The sequence below is a fragment of the Scyliorhinus canicula genome, chromosome 4, assembly GCF_902713615.1.
Source record: "Scyliorhinus canicula chromosome 4, sScyCan1.1, whole genome shotgun sequence".
In the NCBI taxonomy this organism is placed as follows: Eukaryota; Metazoa; Chordata; class Chondrichthyes; order Carcharhiniformes; family Scyliorhinidae; genus Scyliorhinus; species Scyliorhinus canicula.
In genome coordinates this window covers 107,578,630-107,595,173 of record NC_052149.1, presented here as the reverse complement: position 1 = coordinate 107,595,173, position 16,544 = coordinate 107,578,630, and the positions used below count along the sequence as shown (strand labels likewise).

At 45.9% G+C, this 16,544-nt stretch overlaps 2 protein-coding genes across 2 annotated transcripts in view; both read left to right on the top strand.

Annotated features, from left to right (window-relative positions):
• Positions 1-16,544, top strand: part of LOC119964231 — a 901,051-nt gene that overhangs the window by 31,478 nt on the left and 853,029 nt on the right. The window contains 7 exon segments of the mRNA XM_038793515.1: positions 3,644-3,781; positions 5,122-5,229; positions 6,167-6,241; positions 6,617-6,692; positions 6,738-6,754; positions 7,690-7,764; positions 10,746-10,820. Of these exon segments, the coding sequence (XP_038649443.1) occupies positions 3,644-3,781; positions 5,122-5,229; positions 6,167-6,241; positions 6,617-6,692; positions 6,738-6,754; positions 7,690-7,764; positions 10,746-10,820 (564 nt within the window).
• The window catches only part of LOC119964892 (ral guanine nucleotide dissociation stimulator-like 1), a 56,819-nt gene continuing 54,955 nt past the window's right edge, over positions 14,681-16,544 (top strand). Inside the window, 1 exon segment of the mRNA XM_038794978.1 lies at positions 14,681-14,793. Within this exon segment, the coding sequence (XP_038650906.1) occupies positions 14,702-14,793 (92 nt within the window). The 5' untranslated portion in view covers positions 14,681-14,701.

The window sequence follows — 16,544 nt, the reverse complement described above, 5'->3', positions numbered from 1 at the left end:
CTAGGCAGCGTTTGAGGGATTTGGGGGTATTGGGGAGAGGGAGTTCCATCAGGGGGCGCATGCGTTCGGGGTCAGGGCCTATCACTCCGTTACGCACTACGTAGCCGAGGATGGCTAGGCGGTCGGTGCTAAACACGCATTTATCCTTATTGTACGTGAGGTTAAGGAGTTTTGCGGTTTGGAGGAATTTCTGGAGGTTGGCGTCATGGTCCTGCTGGTCGTGGCCGCAGATGGTGACATTATCAAGGTACGGGAAGGTAGCCTGTAATCCGTACTTGTCGACCATTCGGTCCATCTCCCGTTGGAAGACCGAGACCCCATTCGTGACACCGAATGGAACCCTAAGGAAGTGGTAGAGGCGCCCGTCAGCCTCGAACGCGGTGTACAGTCGGTCACTCGCGCGGATGGGGAGCTGGTGGTAAGCGGACTTAAGGTCCACAGTGGAGAAGACCTTGTATGTCGCGATCTCGTTTACCATGGTAGAGATACGGGGGAGAGGATACGCATCCAGTTGCGTAAACCGATTGATGGTTTGGCTATAATCGATGACCATCCGGTTTTTCTCCCCCGTCCGGACCACCAGCACTTGGGCTCGCCAGGGACTGTTGTTGGCCTCGATGACCCCTTCCGTCAGCAACCTCTGGACCTCGGACCTGATGAAGGATCGGTCCTGGGCGCTGTACCGTCTGCTCCGTGTGGCGACGGGTTTGCAATCGGGGGTGAGGTTAGCAAACAGGGAGGGAGGGTCCACTTTGAGGGACGCAAGGCTGCAGACAGTGAGGGGGGGTATAGGGCCGCCGAATTGAAAAGTCAAGCTCTGCAGGTTGCACTGGAAGTCCAGTCCTAGGAGTGCCGGTGCGCAAAGGTCAGGGAGGACAAGGAATTTATAATTTTTAAAAACCTTCCCTTGGACCGTGAGGTCCGCGATGCAGCACCCGGTGATGTGGACGGAGTGCGAACCTGAGGCTAAACCGATTTTGCGTGTTACGGGATGGACAGGGAGCGCGCAGCGTCTTACCGTGTCAGGGTGAACGAAGCTTTCTGTGCTCCCGGAGTCCAGCAGGCAGTCCGTCTTGTGGCCGTTGAGGTGTATCAGCGTAGTCGTTTTGGCGAGCGTGCGTGGATGAGACTGGTCGAGTTGAACGGCCGCGAGCCGTGGAGAAAATCCGTCGTCGCTGTCCGATTCCATGCTGGAGGGACCTTGCGTGGCAGATGTGGAAGTCGGTGGCCAGGATCCATATGTGGGGTGAACGGCCGCGAGCCGTGAAGAAAATCCGTTGTCGCTGTCCGATTCCATGCTGGAGGGACCTTGCGTGGCAGATGTGGAAGCCGGTGGCCAGGATCCCCAGGTGAGGTCTGTTCCCCAAGATGGCGGCGCCCAGGACCCGCACGTGGGGTCGGGGCCCCAAGATGGCGGCGCCCAGGACCCGCACGTGGGTTCGGCACCCCAAGATGGCGGCGCCCAGGAAGCCCTCGTGGCCGCTGGAGGCGGAGCTAGCGTTCCCGGCGCTGTGAGCGGAGAGGCGCGCAGGCCGGCTCCAAGAGGTGAGTGACCGGCATCAGCTGCGGGGATGCACAAGCCGGCTCCAGGACGCCGGCTAGGTGCATCAGCTGTGGGGATGCGGAAGCCGGCTCCAGGACGCCGGCTAGGTGCATCAGCTGTGGGGATGCGGAAGCCGGCTCCAGGACGCCGGCTAGGTGCATCAGCTGTGGGGATGCGGAAGCCGGCTCCAGGACGCCGGCTAGGTGCATCAGCTGTGGGGATGCGGAAGCCGGCTCCAGGACGCCGGCTAGGTGCATCAGCTGTGGGGATGCGGAAGCCGGCTCCAGGACGCCGGCTAGGTGCATCAGCTGTGGGCGGAGGTAAGGCGCGCGGGCCGGGCGCAGGGGGGCGGGGGGGAGCCGAGTCGCGCTGCGGGCAGGCAGGGACCGGGGGGCCCGGAGAGGCGAGCCGGTCGGGTGCCGGGGCCCGGGGGTGGGGGGAGCCGGGGTCCGGGAGCGAGGGAAGCAGGGCCGCTGCGGGCAGGCAGGGACCAGGGAGGCCCGGAGAGGCGAGCCGGTCGGGCGCCGGGGCCCGGGGGCGGGGGGGAGAAACGTGCGCGGCGGGCAGGCAGAGGCCTGGAGGGGCCGGGGAGGTGCGCATGTCGGCCGGCGGGGCGCGAGTCGGGAGCGGCTGGAGGGGCCCTGGGGGAGAGAGAGAGGCACACAGGCCGTTTGCAGAGGCCTGGGGGAGGGGGGGAGAGTGCTGTGCAGCTTCCAGAAGCGCTGCAGCCAGCGTTTTGGCCTGGCAGACCGTGGAGTAGTGGCCCTTCTTCCCGCAGCTCTTACAGAGGGCGGAGCGGGCTGGGCAGCGCGAGCGAGGGTGCTTAGCGTACCCACAAAAGTAGCAGCGGGGCCCCGCGGATTTATCGGGGCGCCCCGCGGCACAAGCCTGAGGGAGGCCGGGAGCGGTGGGTAGCTGGTGGGAAGCGTGCCAGGAGGCGGCCTGGCCAGGGTCATAGGTGCGCGCGCTTTGATCTGCGACCTCCAGGGAGGCGGAGAGAGTCAGTGTCTCCGTTAAACTGAGTTCGTCTCTTTCCAGCATCCGCTGGCGGATCACGGGGGACAGCATCCCAGCCACGTAAGCGTCTCTGACGAGTAGCTCCATGTGCTCTGTAGCGGACACCGCTTCACAGGCGCAACCTCTCCCCAGGGCACAGAGGGCCCGGGCGTATTGGTCTAGAGACTCATCGGGGACCTGCTTTCTGGTGGCCAGCAGATGTCGAGCGAATACCCTGTTGATCGGTTTGAGGAATTGTCCTTTTAGCTTCCGTATAGCTTCATCATAATCTGTTTCGTCTTCGATTATTGAGTAAGCGGCAATACCCACGCTGGAGTGGAGGACGTGCAGCTTCTGTGCCCCGGTGGGGGGGGGTGGTTGTAGATGCCAGGAACCCTTCGAGGCAAGTCAGCCAGAGTTTGAAAAGTTCTGTAGAGTTCAGAGTTTGCGGGCTGATGCGGAGGCATTCGGGCTTGATGCGGAACTCCATCTTCAAAGTTGTAGTTAATTAAATTGATGCACCATCGATTGCACGCGAGGCGAGTGATTTACCAATGTCAGGCTTTAATTAACTAGAACACAGCCTGGCGATCGTCTACAGTGGAAAAGAACGATCGTCAGGCTTCTGAGCATTTATACCTCGTTGGTAGAGGCGTGGTTAACTCAGCCTCTCGGCCAATCGGTCGAGAGGCACATGACCGACCAGGGCCAATGGTAAGCCGACGTTCTGGCCCAATGGCAGACGAGTATGCAGATCATATCATCACACCGATATCAACAATGCGAATGGAAATTGCTGGAGGGCTGTCAGTTCCTGTAAAAGTAAATTGCAATGAATTCATGACGGGATATAATAGCTTAGCAAAGATCATTCCCAATCACAGCAATCATGTTACTGCCTCTCCACATTTGCCTTATTCCTCGTGATTAGAAAGCTTTCTGAATTAAAAGTTGCATCAGTAGAGACCAAAGAAAATACAGTACAAACCAGCTGACGAAGGGTTGAAATATTGAATAACAGAGTCTTCAGTAATTTCTTTTTGTAACAGCCACTTGTGGACGCAAGGGTTTGTTTAACGTAACTTTCTTTGTGACCAATTGCAGGTGCGGAAACTATGACAGTCCAACTGGTGAGGAAAATGGAAATCGTGTTCCTGCAGGAACAATTGCAGCAGGAAAAATTGCAGCAGGAAAAATTGCAGCAGAAACATTGGCTGCAGGAAAAATTAGAGCAATCAGAAAGTAAGTTCAATTCTGCTTCATTCCTGACACATCAATGCAAATAGGAATTGCTGGAGAGCTAGAGGTTCCTGTTAGATTGTGATTTGATTTGATTCTTTGAATGGATCCCACGGAAGAGCAGCGAACGCCATTCCAAACCATAGCAATCACATTAATGAGACTGCTTGCTGCTTCTATTATTTGCACTGTTCCTAGAGATTAGTGGCATTTTTTAAAAACAAATTTATGAATATTTGAAGTCCTGTTAGGAGTGTTGATCTGACCCTTCTTTGGCTGACAGCGGGACCCAGGGCAGCACGATGCCAGATGCAGAGACTGCCACCAGGGCCACTATCCAATTAATGATGCAGAACCAGTCCCAAGAGCTACAAGCCCAATCAAATCTCTGGTGCACTGTTTACATGACAGAGAAAAAGCTGCTGGTGATCCCTCGAGGCAGGAATTGGTCATCAGTTGGTATCGTAATTGGCACATTGGCTACCCCTCAGTGGGATTACCGAGCTGCTTACCTTCGTCACTTTGGCAATTGCGGAAGGCTAGTGGAGAGGGATCAGACTTGCCTCTGAAAACTCCCTGCTCTTTCGCCAAACTTCACATCTCCCAGCTCATCACCAACTGTGCAGGGAAATGCAGTCCTGCAAAAGCACACATATCTAAGAACTCTTCATCGAGGAATTGGAAAATTGCTTGCCCTTCAGGCATTGTTTACTTCCAGCCTCACTGTGTTGTCCTGGAAATTTCCATTGAAAGTTTTTGAAGAGATAGAAAATCACAATCTCGTTCTACGATGCATACAAGCGTGATCTATTTGACCAAACCCACTTTAATGCATTTAATTTAGTCTGCAAATACTTGCTTTAAAATGGCTTATCAGTGCATTTATGACCGCAACGATGAAAACTCTGAGAGTCAAAACTGCGAGGAAGATGGAAATCCACGCTCTCCAGAAACTGGTGCAATCAGGAAGTACGTTTGATCCAATCTTTGACTAAATTCTGCTTCACTCCGATTGCAACAATGCAAATGGAATTGCTGGAGAGCTGGTAGTTCCTGTAAAATTCTATTGCAACAAATACATGATGGGATATAATAGTGTAGCAAAGATCATTCCCAATCACAGCAATCATGTTACTGCCTCTCTACATTTGCCTTATTCCTCGTGATTAGAAAGTTTTCTGAATTAAAAATTTCATCAGTAGAGACCAAAGAAAATACAATATAAACCAACTGATGAAGAGTTGAAATATTGAATCACAGAGTCTTCAGTAATTTCTTTTAGTAACGGCCACTTGTGGATGCAAGGGTTTGTTTAACGTAACATTCTTTGTTACCAATTGCAGGTGTGGAAACTATGACAGTCCAACTGGTGAGGAAAATGGAAATCATGTTCCTGCAGGACCAATTGCAGCAGGAACAATTGCAGCAGGAGAAATTGCAGCAGGCGGAAAGTAAGTTCAATTCTGCTTCATTGCTGACACATCAATGCAAATAGGAATTGCTGGAGAGCCAGAGGTTCCTGTTAGATTGTGATTTGATTTGATTCTTTGAATGTATCCCACGGAAGTGCAGCGCATGCCATTTCAAACCATAGCAATCACATTAATGAGACTTCTTGCTGCTTCTATTATTTGCACTGTTCCCTGAGATTAGTGGGGTTTTTTTTAAACATATTTATGAATATTTGAAATCCTGTTAGGAGTGTTGATCTGACCCTGCTTTGGCTGACAGCGGACCCAGGGCAGCACGATGCCAAATGCAGAGACTGCCACCAGGGCCACTATCCACTTAATGATGCAGAACCAGTCCAAAGAGCTACCAGCCCAATCTAATCTCTGGTGCACTGTTTACATGACCGAGAAAAAGCTGCTGGTGATCCCTCGAGGCAGGAATTAGTCATCAGTTGGTATCGTAATTGGCACATTGGCTACCCCTCAGTGGGATTACCGAGCTGCCTACCTTCGTCACTTTGGCAATTGCGGAATGGCAGTGAGGAGGGATCAGACTTGCCTCTGACAACTCCCTGCTCTATCGCCAAACTTCGCAACTCCCAGCTCATCACCAACTGTGCAGGGAAATGCAGTCCTGCAAAAATACACCTATCTAAGAACTCTTCAATGAGGAATTGGAAAATTGCTTGCCCATTTAGGCATTGTTTCCTTCCAGCCTCACTGTGTTGTCCCGGAAATTACCATTGAAAGTTTTTGAAGAGAAAGAAAATCACAATCTCGTTCTATGATGCATCTTACGCTTTATCTATTTTACCAAACCCAAGTGATCAATGCTCGAAATACAGCATCTTTAGTTTATACGATTATTCCTTAATGCATTTAATTTTGGCCGCAAAGACTTGCTTTAAAATGGCATATCTGTGCTTTATGACCACAGTGATGAAATCTCTGGCAGTCAAAACTGCGAGGAAAATGGAAATCTACGTACTCCAGAAACCGGGGCGATTAGGAAGTACGTTTGATCCGATATTTGATTAAATTCTGCTCCATTCCGATATCAACAATGCGAATGGAAATTGCTGGAGGGCTGTCAGTTCCTGTAAAAGTAAATTGCAATGAATTCATGACGGGATATAATAGCTTAGCAAAGATCATTCCCAATCACAGCAATCATGTTACTGCCTCTCCACATTTGCCTTATTCCTCGTGATTAGAAAGCTTTCTGAATTAAAAGTTGCATCAGTAGAGACCAAAGAAAATACAGTACAAACCAGCTGACGAAGGGTTGAAATATTGAATAACAGAGTCTTCAGTAATTTCTTTTTGTAACGGCCACTTGTGGACGCAAGGGTTTGTATAACGTAACTTTCTTTGTGACCAATTGCAGGTGCGGAAACTATGACAGTCCAACTGGTGAGGAAAATGGAAATCGTATTCCTGCAGGAACAATTGCAGCAGGAACAATTGCAGCAGGATTAATTGCAGCAGGAAAAATTGCAGCAGGAAAGATTGCAGCAATCAGAAAGTAAGTTCAATTCTGCTTAATTCCTGACACATCAATGCAAATAGGAATTGCTTGGGAGCCAGAGGTTCCTGTAAGATTGTGATTTGATTTGATTCTTTGAATGCATTCCACAGAAGAGCAGCGAACGCCATTCCAAACCATAGCAACCACATTAATAATACTGCTTGCTGCCTCTATTATTAGCTCTGTTCCTAGAGATTAGTGGGTTTTTAAAAAAACAAATTTATAAATATTTGAAGTCCTGTTAGGAGTGTTGATCTAACCCTGCTTTGGCTGACAGCGGGACCCAGGGCAGCACGATGCCAGATGCAGAGACTGCCACCAGGGCCACTATCCAATTAATGATGCTGAACGAGTCCCAAGAGCTACCAGTCCAATCAAATCTCTGGTGCACTGTTTACATAACCGCGAAAAAGGTGCTGGTGATCCCTCGAGGCAGGAATTGGTCATCAGTTGGTATCGTAATTGGCACATTGGCTACCCCCCAGTGGGATTACCGAGCTGCCTACCTTCGTCTCTTTGGCAATTGCGGAATGGCAGTGAGGAGGGATCAGACTTCCCTCTGACAACTCCCTGCTCTATCGCCAAACTTCGCATCTCCCAGCTCATCACCAACTGTGCAGGGAAATGGAGTCCTGCAAAAACACACATATCTAAGAACTCTTCAATGAGGAATTGGAAAATTGCTTGCCCTTCAGGCATTGTTTGCTTCAACCTCACTGTTGTCCCGGAAATTTCCATTGAAAGTTTTTGAAGAGGAAGAAAATCACAATCTCGTTCTACGATGCATCTTAAGCGTGATCTATTTTACCAAACCCAAGTTATCAATGCAGGAAATACAGCATCTTCAGTTTACAGGGTTATACTTTAATGTATTTAATTTTGGCTGCAAATACTTGCTTTAAAATGGCTTATCAGTGCTTTTCTGCTCGCAGCGATGAAAACTCTGACAGTCAAAACTGCGATGAAGATGGAAATCCACGTTCTCCAGAAACCGGTGCAATTAGGAAGTACGTTTGATCCGATCTTTGAATAAATTCTGCTTCATTCCAATTACAACAATGTAAATGGAAATTGCTGGAGAGCTGTCAGTTCCTGTAAAACTAAATTGCAATTAATTCATGACGGTATATAATAGCTTAGCAAAGATCCTTCCCAATCACAGCAATCATGTTACTGCCTCTCTACAGTTGCCTTATTCCTTGTGATTGGAAAGTTTTCTGAATTAAAAATTGCATCAGTAGGGACCAAAGAAAATACAGTACAAACCAGCTGATGAAGGGTTGAAATATTGAATCCCAGAGTGTTCAGTAATTTCTCTTAGTAACGGCTACTTGTGGATGCAATGGTTTGTTTAACGCAACTCTCTTTGTGACCAATTGCAGGTGTGGAAACTATGACAGTCCAACTGGTGAGGAAAATGGAAATCGTATTCCTGCAGGAGCAATTACAGCAGGAATAATTGCAGCAGGAATAATTGCAGCAGGAAAAATGGCAGAAGGAACAATTGCAGCAATCGAGAAGTAAGTTCAATTCTGCTTCATTGCTGACACATCAATGCAAATAGGAATTGCTGGAGAGCCAGAGGTTCCTGTTAGATTGTGATTTGATTTGTTTCTTTGAATGCATCCCACGAAAGAGCAGCGAACGCCATTCCAAACCATAGCAATCACATTAATGAGACTGCTTGCTGCTTCTATTATTTGCACTGTTCCTAGAGATTAGTGGGTTTTTAAAAACAAATTTATGAATATTTGAAGTCCTGTTATGAGTGTTGATCTGACCCTGCTTTTGCTGACAGTGGGACCCAGGGCAGCACGATGCCAGATGCAGAGACTGCCACCAGGGCCACTATCCAATTAATGATGCAGAACCAGTCCCAAGAGCTACCAGCCCAATTGAATCTCTGGTGCACTGTTTACATGACCGAGAAAAAGCTGCTGGTGATCCCTCGAGGCAGGAATTAGTCATCAGTTGGTATCGTAATTGGCACATTGGATACCCCTCAGTGGGATTACCGAGCTGCCTACCTTCGTCACTTTGGCAATTGCTGAATGGCAGTGGGGAGGGATCAGACTTGCCTCTGACAACTCCCTGCTCTATCGCCAAACTTCGCATCTCCCAGCTCAACACCAATTGTGCAGGGAAATGCAGTCCTGCAAAAACACACATATCTAATAACTCTTCAACGAGGAATTGGAAAATTGCTTGCCCTTCAGGCATTGTTTACTTCCAGCCTCACTGTGTTGTCCTGGAAATTTCCATTGAAAGTTTTTGAAGACAAAGAAAATCACAATCTCGTTCTACGATGCATATTAAGCGTGATCTATTTTACCAAACCCAAGTGATCAATGCTCGAAATACAGCATTTTCAGTTTACTTTAATGCACTTAATTTTGGCTGCAAATACTTGCTTTAAAATGGCTTATCAGTTCTTTTCTGACCGCAGCGATGAAATCTCTGACAGTCAAAACTGCGAGGAAGATGGAAATCCACGTTCTCCCGAAACCGGTGCAATTAGGAAGTACATTTGATCTGATCTTTGACTAAATTATTCTTCATTCCGATTACAACAATATAAATGTAAATTGCTGGAGAGCCAGCAGTTCCTGTAAAATTCTATAGCAACAAATACATGACGGGATATAATAGTGTAGCAAAGATCATTCCCAATCACAGCAATCATGTTACTGCCTCTCTACATTTGCCTTATTCCTCGTGATTAGAAAGTTTGCTGAATTAAAAATTGCATCAGTAGAGACCAAAGAAAATACAGTACAAACTAGCTGATGAAGGGTTGAAATATTGAATCCCAGAGTCTTCAGTAATTTCTTTTCGTAACAGCCACTTGTGGACGCAAGGGTTTGTTTAACGTAACATTCTTTGTTACCAATTGCAGGTGCGGAAACTATGACAGTCCAACTGTTGAGGGAAATGGAAATCGTGTTCCTGCAGGACCAATTGCAGCAGGAACAATTGCAGCAGGAAAAATTGCAGCAGGAAAAATTGCAGCAGGAAACATTGCAGCAGGAAAAATTGCAGCAGGTGGAAAGTAAGTTCAATTCTGCTTCATTGCTGACACATCAATGCAAATAGGAATTGCTGGAGAGCCAGAGGTTCCTGTTAGATTGTGATTTGATTTGATTCTTTGAATGCATCCCACTGAAGTGCAGCGAACGCCATTCCAAACCATAGCAATCACATTAATGAGACTGCTTGCTGCTTCTATTATTTGCACTGTTCCTAGAGATTAGTGGGTTTTTTTTAAACACATTTATGAATATTTGAAATCCTCTTAGGAGTGTTGATCTGACCATGCTTTGGCTGACAGCGGGACCCAGGGCAGCACGATGCCAGATGCAGAGACTGCCACCAAGGCCACTATCCAATTAATGATGCTGAACCAGTCCCAAGAGCTACCAGCCCAATCTATTCTCTGGTGCTCTGTTTACATGACCGAGAAAAAGCTGCTGGTGACCCCTCGAGGCAGGAATTGTTCATCAGTTGTATCGTAATTGGCACATTTGCTACCCCCCCAGTGGGATTACCGAGCTGCCTATCTTCATCACTTTGGCACAATTGCTGAATGGCAGTGGGGAGGGATCAGACTTGCCTCTGACAACTCCCTGCTCTATCCCCAAACTTTGCATCTCAGATCTCATCACCAACTGTGCAGGGAAATGCAGTCCTGCAAAAACACACCTATCTAAGAACTCTTCAATGAGGAATTGGAAAATTGCTTGCCCATCAGGCATTGTTTACTTCCAGCCTCACTGTGTTGTCCCGGAAATTTCCATTGAACACTTTTGCAGAGAAAGAAAATCACAATATAATTCTACGATGCATCTTAAGCGTGACCTATTTTACCAAACCCAAGTTATCAATGCTCGAAATACATCATCTTCAGTTTACAGGGTTACACTTTAATGCATTTAATTTTGGCTGCAAATACTTGCTTTTAAATGGCTTATCAGTGCTTTTCTGATCGCAGCAATGAAAACTCTGACAGTCAAAACTGCGAGGAAGATGGAAATCCACGTTCTCCAGAAACCGGTGCAATTCGGAAGTACGTTTGATACGATCTTTGACTAAATTCTGCTTCATTCCGATTACAACCATGCAAATGGAAATTGCTGGAGACCTGGCAGTTCCTGTAAAATTCTATGGGAACAAATTCATGAAGGGATATAATAGTGTAGCAAAGATCATTCCCAATCTCAGCAATCATGTTACTGCCTCTCTACATTTGCCTTATTCCTCGTGATTAGAAAGTTTTCTGAATTAAAAATTGCATCAGTAGAGACCAAAGAAAATACAGTGCAAACCAGCTGACGGGTTGAAATATTGAATCCCAGAGTCTTCAGTAATTTCTTTTAATAACGGCCACTTGTGGACGCAAGAGTTTGTTTAACGTAACTTTCTTTGTGACCAATTGCAGCTGCGGAGACTATGACAGTCCATCTGGTGAGGAAAATGGAACTCGTGTTCCTGCAGGAACAAATGCAGTAATCAGAAAGTAAGTTTAATCTGATGTGCGAGTAAATTCGGAGACCACAACAATGTAATTATGAGTTGCTGGCCAACCAACCATTCCTAAAGCAAATACCATCTAGACCATAGCCATCACATACTAATTGGGAGCCTCCCTAATAATTACATTATTCCTAGAGCTTGTGTTTATGTGGGTGATGGTGTGTGTTGGCGAGGGTTTTGTGGGTGTTGGCATGTGGAGGGGAGTGGGGTTTTGTGGGTCATGTGTTGACAGGGGATTTGTGGGTGTCGACTGCCAGGGTTTACATGGTGATTTCTCCATGTGGTGGCAGACCTGCCTGACATGGTCAAAATGCCTAAGGAGGCAGGTAGTAGTAACCCTTGGTGTTTTAGCTGTACTGAAACAGCTTGGCTAGGGTCAAAGCAAGTTCTGGAGGACAAGCCTTCAGTACAATTGCTAGAATGTTGTCTGGGTCTTCTACCTTTGCAATGTCCATGCTTTCAGGCATTTCTTGATATCATACGGGGTGAATCAAATTGACTGAATATTGGCACCTGTGATGCTGAGGACGTCTGGAGGAGGCTGAGTTGAGGCATCCATTCGCACGTTTGGTTGAAGGTTGTTGCGCATGTTTCAGCTTTGTCTTTAATTTAATTTAACATGGCCAATTCACCTAACTTGCACATTTTTGGACTGTGGGAGGAAACCAGAGCACCCGGAGGAAAACTACACAGACACTGGGAGAATGTGCAAACTCCACACTGACACCGCCAAAGGCTGGAATTGAACCCTGGTCCCTGATACTGAGGCAGCAGTTCTAACCACTGCACTATCGTGCTGCCATGTTTAGTATTATAATTGTTCACCACCATTGCTCTGATCTGTTGGTTGTGGATTAGTGCAGTATTGTCTATCACTTGCTGTTTACATTGTTGGGCAGCAAGTAGCCCTGTATTGTAGTTTCAACAAGTTGGCACCTCCATTTTTAAATATGCCTGGTTTTGTTCCTGAAATGCCCTCTTACAGTACATTTCCCTGAACTAGGGTTGATTTGCCCAGCTTGATAAGAGTGAGGAAGATGCCAGCCAATAAGTTACAGATTGTGACTGTGTACAATTCTGCTGCTGATGGTCCATAGTTGTAGTGTCACATAACGTGATGGAAACTATTCTCAATGTGAAGACGGGGCTGTGGTGGTCACTTGAACCAATTCTATTATGGACAGATGCATCTACGACCAGTGCTTTGGTGAGGATGAAGTAAAATAGATTTTTCCCCTCTTATTCCCTCACCATCTGTTCTAGCAACTATGACCAGCTCAGTTTGTAGCGGTGCTACTGAGCCAATCTTGGGACGTTGAATTCCCCACCCAGAGAATAATCTATCCCCTTGCCATCTTCAATGCTTCCTCCAATTAGGAGTAATAATTCACCAAGCCTCCTTCGACAGCACCTTCCAAATGCCATGACCTCCAACCACCCGGAAGGATGAGAGCAGCCGATCATGGAAACAACCATCTCCTGCAAGATCTCCTCCAAGTCTCACACCACCCTCACATGGAAATATATCGCTGTTTCTTCGCAGTTGTTGGACCAAAATCCTGGAACACTCAAACAGCACTAAGAATATTCTGACAATGCATCAACTGCACTGGTTCGGTGAAGTGGCTCGCCACCACATTCTTGAGGGCAATTTTGAGTAGACAGTAAAAATTGCTGAACGAGACAATGTTGGCCAACACCTTTGAAATTTTTTTAAATTCTTCAGTTGAGCGGAATCTTTCAGCTGACGGGGACAGTGACCAGCAGAAGGTTTCTTTGCCCATATTTGACCTGAGGCCGTGAGATTTTGAGGTCCAGAGTCGATGTTGAGGACTCCCAGGACAACTCCCTCTCGAGATTATGCCACTCTGCAGGTGGAACAGGACATACATAGGTTTGGTGATAGTGGTGTCTGAGACATTGTAAGGTGTAATTCTGAATGAACACTGTCAGGCTGCTGCTTGACAAGTCTGAGGGATAGCTCTGTCAATTTTGGCACAAGTCCACAGAACTTCCGTTCGGTAGGAGGACTTTGCAAGGTCAACAGGGTTGGGTGTGATGTAATTTCCTGTGTTCTGGTAGATGCTGGGTGTTCTGTCAGGTTTTCTTCCTTTTGTGACTCAGTGGTTCGATACAACTGAGTAGCTTGATACAACTGCGTGGCTTGCTAGGCCATTTCCGAGAGCATCTAAAAGTGAAACACATTGCTGTGCGTCTGGAGTCGCGCATAGGCCAGACCAAATAGGCCGGTTTCCTTTCCTGAAGGACATTAGTTACCAGATGGAGTTTGATAATCAATAATGGTTCTGTGGTCACCATTAGACTAGCTTTTAAATTTAATAAATCTGGAAGTAAATTCCACCACTGCTGTGTGGGATTTGAACCTGTGTCCCCAGAGTATTGGTCTCTTGATTACTGGCATTGCCACTAATACCCCTGTCTCCCACTTTAATTGGCCGTCATGCAGCGAATGTTTATGCCGCATTGGCAAGATGTCTGGCTCCCTCCTGACGCCACCCACCTGCCAGGCCATCACCAACAAAAATTCCGTTCTGTTTCAACACAATATCCAACAATCTTCAGTGAAAGATTGCTTGACCTTCAATATCCAGATCTTCTTTGCCTCTGACATTTGTGGACTATGCAGTAAGGGTTAAAACTTTCAAGAAATTGGTGTCCCATCTCCTTCTGCACCCACCATGCTACATCAGTTTCCCTCTCTTCCCCACCCATGACCTCCTGCAAACCTTTGTGAAAGGTGCAGTCATATATTTGGAGCCATTTGTAACATGTTACGCAAAACCAGCTGATCAAGGGTCGGAATACTGAGTCTTCAGGTTTTATAATGCATTGAATTATTGATGAATTTGTTTGTAAATGTCTTTAATTTGTGTATTATTTGGTGTGAAAACTCATGACCATTCAGACTGCAAGGGAGATGGAAATCCATGCTCTCTGGAAACTAGCACAGTAATCAGAAAACCAGTTTATTGCAATGTGCGACTAAATTCTGCTTCATTTTGGAATACACCAATTTGAAAGGGAATTGTTGGAGAGCTGGCAATTCCTGTAAGACTATGTAGGAACTTCCTCATGAAGGCATGTATTAGTGCAGTGAACACCATATTAGGCCATAGAAATCCCCTAGATTGAATGGGGAGTTGGGATGTTTGTGATGAGGGTTGAATTTGCAGTAGTCCATGGAAAACTTTGAACTTCAGAGGCCCTAAGTCTGGAGTTCTATCTCTCTACAAGTGCAGAGGCTCGTTCTTTCTCTTCTTTTCCACCCACTCCCCCAACTATTGCAATCAAAAAATCCAGGCAGATATAAAAAGAGAAAAATATTAAGGTTGAGAGTTTTAATGGATTTGATTATTGATGCAAGTGCTGTTTAAATTATTTAACTTGTGTTTTATGACCAATTGTAGCTATGGAAAATTTGACATTCCATACCCTGAGGTAGATGGAAATTTAAGTTTGTCAAAAACAAGTGCAGTAATCCGCAAGTAAGTTTAATCTGATATGTGAGTGAATGATGCTTCCTTTGGAATTGGAATGGGAATTTCTGGAGAGCTAGGATTATGTAGAAGCTTCCTCATGTAGGTAAGTGAGCAGCAGACTGGACTGAAAGCAATATAGAAGATGCTTGACTGCTTCTTCATTATTCCTTGAGGTTAAAAAGTTTATTTTATATAAAAGGAACAAAATTGTATCAAAACAAAAGATCAAAAATTATTTAATGCAAAATTGAAAAATTGTTTGCCCTTCAATATCAAGGTCTTGAGTTATTTACCTCCAATTGACATCTTGGCAGTATGCAGCAAGAGTAAAATATTGGAGAAATGAGTCTCCCTATTCCAGCCTCCGTGTTGTGTCCTGCAAAAAAAAACCCTGTGAATCTCAAGTCCAGAGGGTCTTTTGGGGGGTTTAATGTAGATGCATTTGCTTGTTCTAAATTACTTGATCAATTCCAGTTATGAAAAATGTGACTGGCCAAACCATGAGGGAAATGAAGGTTCTCCAGGAACAAGTGCAATAATTGGGAAGGAAGTTTGATCCGATGTGTAGCTAGATTATGCTTAATTTGGAATACAATAATGTGTAAGGGAATTGCTGGAGAGCCGGCAATGCCTTTAAGATTATGGAATCGTAGAATGGTTACAGCACAAAAGGTGGCTGTTTCGTTATGTATGACAGCTCCCTGGAAGAGCAATTTACCTTGTCCCACTTTAACACTGCAGAACTTTTGCTTCAGATTATTATCCCATTCTCTTTGAAAACCTCAATTGAATATGCCTCCACAAACTTTCAGGAAGAGCATTCCAGATCCTAATCCATATACTAATTTTTAAAAAAAAGGATTTTCCACACTTCATTGTGTTTAAATCCATGTTCCCTTGTTCTCCAATCCTTCTGCCAATGGGATCTGTTTCTTACTGTCTGCTCTGACCAGACCTGTCATGATTTTGAATGCCTCTATCAAACCTCTCCAATCCTCTCCAGTGAGAACAGCCCCAACTTCTCCAACCTACCCTTGTATTCTCATAATTGAAGTTACTCATCCCTGGAACCTAATATGATTTGTCAACTTTGAAGCATAGCCAGTCTATGAAAGAGCCTCTCTCTGTTTTTACCCCTTCCAGTGTTTTCTATTTCACCATGATTTGAGCAGCACCGTCCTTGAGAGAAATAGATTCAATTTAGTATTTTGACCATTGTAATTCTCAGTGCATAGTTCCACCTTTTGGCCCTTAAATCTGCTCCGGCCTTCCTTTTTTTCCATACTTATACTATGTATATGCCAATAACTTTTGGATTCCCTTTTATGTTGGCTGCTAGTCTGTTCTCTTACTCTCTTTGCTTCTTATTTTGGTTTTAACTTTCCCTATGAACTTTTTATATTCGGCCTAGCTCTGAATTATATTATAGTCCTGACGTCTGTCATATGCATGCTTTTCCTGCTTTATCTCACACTCTCTCATTGTCATTATCCAGGCAGCTCTGGCTTTGTTTGCCCCAATGTTCCTAATCGTGGGAGGAATGTGCCTTGACTGTACCTGAATCATCTCTTCTTTAATAGCAGCTAAGTTGGAGTATAGTTTTCCCAACCAGTCTTTGATTTCAAACCTGGGCAGACATATATCCCCCCAACCTAAGTTGACCACCTCTAATTTTTACTCCAGATTGCTCCATGCCCTTTTTTACAGCTAATCTAAAACTTATATGAAATGAAAAAAAAAGAAAATCGCTTATTGTC